Source organism: Microchirus variegatus, assembly GCF_963457635.1.
Source record: "Microchirus variegatus genome assembly, chromosome: 13".
Lineage (NCBI taxonomy): Eukaryota > Metazoa > Chordata > Actinopteri > Pleuronectiformes > Soleidae > Microchirus > Microchirus variegatus.
The window spans coordinates 22414126-22423019 of record NC_139814.1 but is presented as its reverse complement, the minus strand read 5'-3'; the positions used below and the strand labels follow the sequence as shown (position 1 = coordinate 22423019).

General features: G+C 41.1%; 1 protein-coding gene across 1 annotated transcript; it reads left to right on the top strand.

The window, feature by feature from the left end:
- Positions 1-486: 486 nt before the first annotated feature.
- arl4ab (ADP-ribosylation factor-like 4ab) lies at positions 487-4810 on the top strand. Its single transcript, XM_083899737.1, has 2 exons — positions 487-562; positions 1665-4810. The coding sequence occupies exon 2, from the start codon at positions 1748-1750 to the stop codon at positions 2351-2353; it is 606 nt and encodes a 201-aa protein (XP_083755863.1). The 5' UTR covers positions 487-562; positions 1665-1747; the 3' UTR covers positions 2354-4810.
- The last annotated feature ends 4084 nt before the right edge of the window (positions 4811-8894 follow it).

Genomic DNA, 8894 nt, shown 5'->3' with positions numbered 1-8894 from the left:
ACTGGGGTAAAAAGTGACTAGTTACAGAAATATAAAACTATAATGCAAATGCTTAAATTCTACTGTTAGCGTCTACTTGGTTTTATCCCCTTTAATATGTTAATTCATTAATTCAATTTTATGGGGAAAATGTACATTTGTTATTTATTTGATTGCACTGTGGTGGTATGGATATATATAAGATTTTTTTGAATTTTTTTAAACAGCAAAATGTGGTGTTCCAATAATTAACTCAGTATAAGTCTATTTATCTATACACACATTAATTAGTAATTGCGAAAATTTAACATGGTGGGTTACAAATGACCAAAAATGATCAAAATTAATACTAATTTACATCCATGGTGAGCGGTTGTAGCGCTGTTGTCTTTTAGGAAGCTTTATTTTGAAAAGCGTTAGCGGAAGTGCTATTGTTTACAGCGCTAGCTTGGCGCAGCTGCAGCGTATGAAGGAGTCTCTCCGGCCGAAAGTGTCAGTTGATGTGAGGACATGGTGAAAGTGGGAGACACGGAGCTGGAGACACGGTCACGTCGTCTCTAATGGACTAACTCTGTTTGTGCGGGTAAGTGTTTAAGAAATGTGCGGCTGTGTTTTTTAAGTGTAGAAAAATATCGCGATATCTGCCTTTAAACTTGACGTATTTGACGTATTTCTTTGAACGCAACGGCAATTTACACAAGCTAATTAACGTCCTCTGTATCGTGTTGTCATTTAGCATTAAAGCTAAGTTAAATTGTTAGCTAAGCGGCGTCACAAACTTCAATTATTATTATTATTATTATCTTTAACACTTGTTGGCTTCACGGCCACAAATGGAGCCTGTGGTTTTTGGTTTAGCAGAGACGCTGGACTCCATTTAAAAACACACACACCATATTTTAGGTGCTTTATTTGTGCTATTTAACGTGTGTTGACACTTGTTGTGAACACAGCAAAAAACACGGAATATTTTCTTACATTTAAGTGTCCACTTATTTTTGAGAATTCACCTGTTAACTGCATCCAGAGTCATTCAGGGAGGCTGGAAAAAAGTCGTGGTTTTATTTATATTGAATTGTCACATATGCGCCACATGTACGCCGAATTAACCACAATACTACGCATGTGTTTTTTAGCCGTATTTGTAGCACTTTCGCAGGTGCTGCCTGATTTATACATTTGAATAACACATGTGATTGAAATTCGGTCAGGCAGCGTTGCCCGGCAACACCCCCCCCCCCCCCATCATTCTTTAAAGCTACTGTATGGTGTCCCTGACAGTGCGCTGCTGTGCCGCTCCTCTCATCTGTCTCTGAAGACTCTATGATCAGCTCAATCTGGGATTTTTTTTTATCCCGAGACATCCGAACGCCTCCATCCCTGTTGTTCACTCGAATCTCACTCTGAATAGAAATTAGCCTATGAAATCCCCCGTTGGCCACTGTAGCGCTGCATGTGTAAATGAGGTGCCATCCATCCTTGCTGTTTTATTTCTCATTCATCTTTTATTCCCCCATTCATTCCCTCACTGCAGGATTAATGTGAGGATGTGTGGTGAAAAGAGAAGATAGGAGGGGAGGAGAGAGGGGGGTTATAGTGACTTGTTGGAGTGTTTGGTCTTTTGTGATTCAGTGTTGTGTTTGTGTGCTCCGAGCTCATTATGTGTATTGTGTTGACCCCACCAGGCTTGAGAGCTGCACTCCCCCGGGGGAATGAAAACAGCGTGCTGAATATTTCTGGGTGACGACCTGCTGCTCTGTGGGCTAAAATGGGGAACGGATTATCAGATCACCAGCCCCTCCTCCCGTGCCTCCCCTCCTTCAAGGCTCTACACATCGTCATTCTCGGGCTGGACTGCGCCGGCAAGACCACCGTGCTGTATCGCCTGCGCTTCAACGAGTTCGTGAACACCGTCCCGACCAAGGGTTTCAACGCGGAGAAGATCAAGGTGTCCATCGGAGGAGGCCGGCGGACGGCGTCCTTCCACTTCTGGGACGTCGGCGGCCAGGAGAAGCTGCGGCCGCTGTGGCGCTCCTACACGCGCTGCGCCGACGGCATCGTGTTCGTGGTGGACTCCGTGGACACGGAGCGCGTCGAGGAGGCCAAGACGGAGCTGCACAAGATCACGCGGCTGGCGGAGAACCAAGGCGTGCCGGTTCTCGTGGTGGCGAACAAGCAGGACCTGAGGAACTCGCTGAGTCTCGCCGACATGGAGAGCATGTTGGCTCTGGGCGAGCTCAGCAGCGCCACGCCCTGGCACCTTCAGTCGGCGTGCGCCATCATCGGCGAGGGACTGCAGGAAGGCCTGCAGAAGCTGCACGCCATGATCATCAAGCGGAGAAAAATGCTGCGGCAGCAGAAGAAGAAGAGATGATGTGCCGGGGAGTGGAGCGGGAGAAACTAAATCTAAATGTGAGGTGGATCTGAGGCAACACGAGAGCGGAGTGTGAACTGTGTACAGTCGGCCGCTTTATCGTGCTTTGCCGCGCAAAGAGACGCAACAATTCCCGTCCGGTTGTTCTGCCTTTTTTTAAAGTTTGACTGAGTTCTGCAGCAGAACTGTTGGGATCTCGTGGCGTTTGCTTACCACGGAGGACAGTGGGGATGGATTTAGGCTCTGTGGACTTTTCCTGTCAGCAAACAAGTCATTTTAAAGGCAGTATTATGCTTTACAGCAGCAAACTCACGTTTACACTGAAGACTTCTCTTTAATATATTATATAAATTTGAGACAATCCTTTAAACTATGTGCATCTTTATAACGGGGCAATGGAAAGTTGTAGAAGTAAATTTACTTGTACACACAGACAAATCTTAGCAGAATAAGGAGCTTTAAAGCAGGTCTATAGATAAACTGATCTGTGGTGACGGGCATATAGAATACATTCCTTTTCTATAGACACTTTACAGCCTCACAATCAACTACAAACACCTTCCTCAAGCCGAGGTTTACGCTACAGAGAAACTGAGCCTTACTACAATGATCCAGAAAAAGTGCTACCACTATACAAACGTAGCAAAGGACATCATTAGTCAAAATAGTGTACAACTTTCTTTTCCACCCCCTGAGGTATGATAACAGTATGTTGCACAACAGTTGAGTCCACAAGTTTACACTCAATACAAGATGCACAAGACGAGCGTCGGGCCGCAACTATAACGATTGTTTTCATAATCAATGAATCTGTCCGTTATTTTCTCAGTTGATCAAATCTTGAAATGATGATGATGTTCTGGAGAAGATTTTCACATTTAAGAAGATGAGAAAATCAGGGAGCGTATCTTATTTTGTGAAACAAAAACACACATCAATTAATCAACTTTCAAAACAGATGCAGCTTAATTTAGTAATTGATTAATAGTCAAAGATTCAGTGCAGCCCTAGAAGAGGGCAAATGATGCAAATCAAGGCTTTTGCACAACAGATGTGTTTTTCTTGTGCAATTTATTTTCATGTTGATGGGTTTTTTTTTAAATGGGCGTATTCAGTCAATTGGAATGGAAGCTTTATTTTATGCTTTCATTTTCAACTTTAATCTCACAAATGCACATTGTTGATGACATATGCAGATGTCCACAACGAGATACAAACTCCACATTTCTTCCAAATTCATCCCTAACTTTACAGTTTAAACTGATCAACTGGGATTAGAAAGGACCTTTTTTCTCAATTAGCTTGGTTATTACAAATGTAATGGTGTGAGCCAATATGCCATTTTAATGCTCAATAAGTAATGATAAAAATAGACAATCTCCTGATAAACTGTGTTATCAGGTCTTAAAAAGATGCAAATCTTAGTGAAGTCACTGCACTCAAAAATATGATATTGGTAAAACGTTGCTAAATATACATTATCAGCTCTTACTGGATTCATTCAGGTTGCTAAGTCGTAGCTGATCTGGCAAGCTAGGCTAACCTTTACTTAAAATAATGGTCTAACCCACTTATTTCTAATCGAATAAGTAGTCTAATTTTATTCCAACACATCAGCTGATATGTTCATCTCCTCTCTAGCAAACTCGCTAACACATGTTGCTGCTCCAGCTGATTAAAACCCTGTTTGGTCATTCGCAATAAATGTAAAATTAGCCACTGTGCTAACTTTAGTTTGCTGCCCCTGCCTGCAAGCTAAATTCTTTAGCTAACTTTAGCTAGCTACAGTAAATATATACACGACATGGCACAGGCATACAGTGTCTGTGCTGCGTGGTGCTAACTTACCACTTACAGTGACTTAGCAGTAATGCTCGCTAGCTAGCTATTCGTTTGACCTCTGTGAACCATGACGTCCAATTTTCTTCATTTCAAGTCTTATGTTTTAGTTGTTGTTTGGTATGTGCAGAATTAGCTGTGATAAAAGGTTCTGTATGACACAAATCAACAGTTCAGTACAGAATATTTTATTTTTAAAAAGCTGCCAAAAATAGCCGTCACTTTGTTTTTGGCTCTAAAAGGTCAGAATGTTTTTTACTGAGGGAAGCTGTGATTTCATCCCCGACACAGAGAAGCTCCCCAGTATGTCATGTAGTAAATGTGTAAGCATGTTGACGAACAAGGTCCCCAGTTAGCCCCCGCAGGAAAATAGTCGGTCATTAGCTAGCGACCTGTGTCAGAGTCCATCTCGCCCCTCTCTGACCACACAGAATGCACTTTAAATGGTCCTTTTCCCTGAAGCCTGAAATGGACACTGACCAGATTTGAGACTGTGAGACTGAAAACAAGATAAACAAAGAAAGGTGAACTATTGCTTCAAAAAGAAGCGTTTTACACATGAAACATGTTGGATACTGTTCACGCTCTGTTTTGCAGGGTGTTGATATTTATGTATTATGATCCACATTGTTCACTTGGAATAAAGAATAACAAAAAATTGCATTTTTTCCCTCTATTTGTCTTTATCTTATCAGTTCGGCTGGTCACTTTGGACTCTGTTGATCCATCGCTGCCTCCACCATAAAGATCATATTAAGCAATTTTTCAGTGTTTAAAAACTACACACACTACCCTGGCTCTTTAACACAAGCGGAATCTGGATAATAGGCCTGTCCTGAGCAGAAATGATGCATTTTTTAAAATACAAATTGTGTAATATAGATGTAGCCTTAATTCCATTTGCAACAGAAAGAATAATATGGGTAAAAGTGGGTTGTTTTGGTTAAATTCAGCTCCCAAAGTTCCTTGGAGAACAATACCAGGACCTACAGGAAGTGTTTTTTAGGTATTACTCAGGTTGTGAGGACTTAAATCTGTTTACACAGTCACATTATGGGGTCTTGTCTTCCTTATGGGGACAAAAAGAAAATTACTTTAATGTAAATTATGACTTTTTAGGGTGAAGACGTGTTGGGATGAGGTTAGGGTTCAGGCAGTAGTAGATGAAGTCCCCAGAAAATGAGTCTAAAGTCCTCTAAAGTCATGGAAACCAGACTTGTGTGTGTGATGTTCTGCCTCCTGGTCATTCCACCAGGAATAATGGGGGGGTTTGAAACCATAACAGACGGCGTTATAGTGTCGCAGAGATGACACCCGTGCACAGGCAGACTGTCTTCCCAGCATGCTCGGCTGTGTCCAACCACCTCAAAAATGAATTTCTGACGGCAGGTTAATTATACTCGTTTTGATTAGGTTACAACAGTTGGAGCTCTCTATAAAGAATCCAGGCTATCGGTGTGTTAATCATGGGTTTAGGAGGAGAGAGTATTAGACCCAACATGGCTCCTGCCCAGCAGCTCTCTCTCTCTATATATTTTCCATGACATGGTGCAGGACGCCAGGGTCGAGCCTCATGCTTTTTTTTTTTTTCACATGGCCCTTTGGCGGCGAGGATAAATACGCTTTTATCACAGTGATGGAGGTGCCTTTCATGGGTCACTTGTATCCAAACATCAACGCTGCAGAACACACACACACACACACACACACACACACACACACACACACACACACACACACACACACACACACACACACACACACACACACACACACACACACACAGACACTGGCTGTGAATCCTCTCTTTGATCCAGGACTGTGATTACCGTTTGATTCCGTGCTATCAAGTGAGATACGAACACTGTTTGTCACAAAAACCTCTACTGAGTCAGGCGAGGCAGTTTGCTCTTTAAATGTCAAATCTGTTTATAATCCATTATAGAGATGTAACTGTTTATGCATATTAATATTAATACATTTGCCTGATGGTTTCTCTACCTTAAATGTCATCCTTCAGCCCTTTCAACCGACGTGGAACGAGTTTTTAAAATGGCAAGTTTATCAAGTGTTTGTGGTAAAAAAAACATTCCTGTCTCTCCTCAGAAACAGAAACATCAGTTTATATGTGCGTACACGGAGGGAAGGTGTTGGATTAAATTGGACACAGAGGACACATCCAATCCAGGACGAAATTGTATTTATTTACTTATTTTTCATATGGAAACCTAACTTTAGCCTGGAACCTTAGTCCCAGAACTCTAACTTTAACATTTAGCTTGGAACACTAAACTTAACATTTAGCTTGGAACCTTAACCTTTAGCCTGGAACCTTAACATTTAGCTTGGAACCTTAACATTTAGCCTGGAACCTTGACATTTAGCTTGCAACCTTCACCTAAACCTTTAGCCTGGAACCTTAACATTTAGCTTGCAACCTTCACGTTAACCTTTAGCATGGAACCTTAACATTTAGCCTGGAACCTTAACATTTAGCTTGCAACCTTCACCTTAACCTTTAGCCTGGAACCTTAACATTTAACATGTAACGTTAACCTTTAGCCTGGAACCTTAACATTTAACATGGAACTTTAACCTTTAGCCTGGGACCTTAACATTTAGCTTGGAACCTTAACCTTTAGCCCGGAATCTTAACATTTAGCTCGGAACCTTAACCTTTAGCTTGGAACTTTAACCTGTAACCTTAACATTTAGCTTGGAACCTTAACCTTTAACCTTTAGCCTGGAACCTTAACATTTAGCTTGGAACCTTAACCTTTAGCCCGGAATCTGAACATTTAGCTCGGAACCTTAATCTTTAGCCTGGAACCTTAACCTTTAACCTGTAACCTTAACATTTAGCTTGGAACCTTAACCTTTAGCCTGGAACCTTAACATTTAGCTTGGAACCTTAACATTTAGCCTGGAACCTTAACATTTAGCTTGCAACCTTAACATTTAGCTTGCAACCTTCACCTTAACCTTTAGCCTGGAACCTTAACATTTAGCTTGCAACCTTCACGTTAACCTTTAGCATAGAACCTTAACATTTAGCCTGGAACCTTAACATTTAGCTTGCAACCTTCACCTTAACCTTTAGCCTGGAACCTTAACATTTAACATGGAACGTTAACCTTTAGCCTGGAACCTTAACATTTAACATGGAACTTTAACCTTTAGCCTGGGACCTTAACATTTAGCTTGGAACCTTAACCTTTAGCCCGGAATCTTAATATTTAGCTCGGAACCTTAACCTTTAGCTTGGAACTTTAACCTGTAACCTTAACATTTAGCTCGGAACCTTAATCTTTAGCCTGGAACCTTAACCTTTAACCTGTAACCTTAACATTTAGCTTGGAACCTTAACCTTTAGCCTGGAACCTTAACATTTAGCTTGGAACCTCAATCTTTAGCCCTGAAACTTAACCTTATCTCAATAGCCCTAACCTTAGCCCAAAACATTAGCCTTAGCAAGCTACCCAACCACCATGGCTCCCCTAAATATCTAATACTTCGTTTTTTAAACTTTCAAAAACAGAGGTCAAATATAGGACATACACAGTTCAATATTTGACCGGCTCGGGGGAAAAAAACCCCATAAAAAACATATAAAGCAAAGTGATCAGGACATAGTTTAATGCCAAGTGAGAACAGTTGTATTTTGCAGTGTCCAGTTAAGACTGGATCTCTCAGGATGGATTTTTAACTCAACACCGATGTCTTAAAAAAACATCATCTTTGGGACCAGATCGTCTCGTCGAGACACAGACTTGTGTATTAGTGTGTTTCACTTGTCCATGTCTTTGATCCTCTGCTTTCTTATTGCTGAGGAAATGGGCAATGACGGTCTGACGAGTGTGTGTGTGTGTGTGTGTGCAGAAAAGGGGGGGATGTGAGGTCCGTGAGGTCTGTTCAAGCTGATTGATGACTGTGTGAACCCACTAATCTGATCCCCAGCCAGTGAGGGGTGTAAACAGTGCAATGATCAGAGTCAGAGGGGGGACAGGAAAGGAGATAAGGAAAGAGGAACCACTCCCTTGCCTGCATCGATTTCCTGAGAAGAGCCTGGCCGCCTGCCACCGCCCGCCCCAGCCCAACCCCACCGAAACTCAGCCAACCCTGAAGGAGTGGATGAAGTGATACGGGACAACCTCCTTTTAAGTAAAGTATATTCTTTATTTCTGCCACTGGAAATAATGTTGGTTAGTCTGAATATTCAGTATTTACCCTTTAAAGATGTCAGCTGCTATTATTATTATTATATTATTTAATTTTGGGGCCCACAACAAGGTTATTATAGCTAACGAAAACAAACAAAACAACAAAAACTAAAGGATAAATAACTGAAACTGAATTTTGCAGAACAAACTAACATTGTAGAGGCTTAGTTTTCGTCTTTTTATGGGTTTTTATGACACTGATATGACCTTTTTGAATCTTGCACCTGGCAAATAATCTAAATACTAACCCTAATAAAAACTTAACTAAAATTAAGCATTTACAAAAATGTAAAACTAATAAAAAACTAAACTAAAATTAAGCATTTACAATAATGTAAAACTAATAAAAACTAGCAAACCCACTCTAAAAACTAATTAAACTAACACATTTTATATGTATACTGTAGCTAGCTAAAGTTAGCTAAAGAATTTAGCTTGCAGGCAGGGGCAGCAAACTATTGTTAGCACAGAATCATATGTTG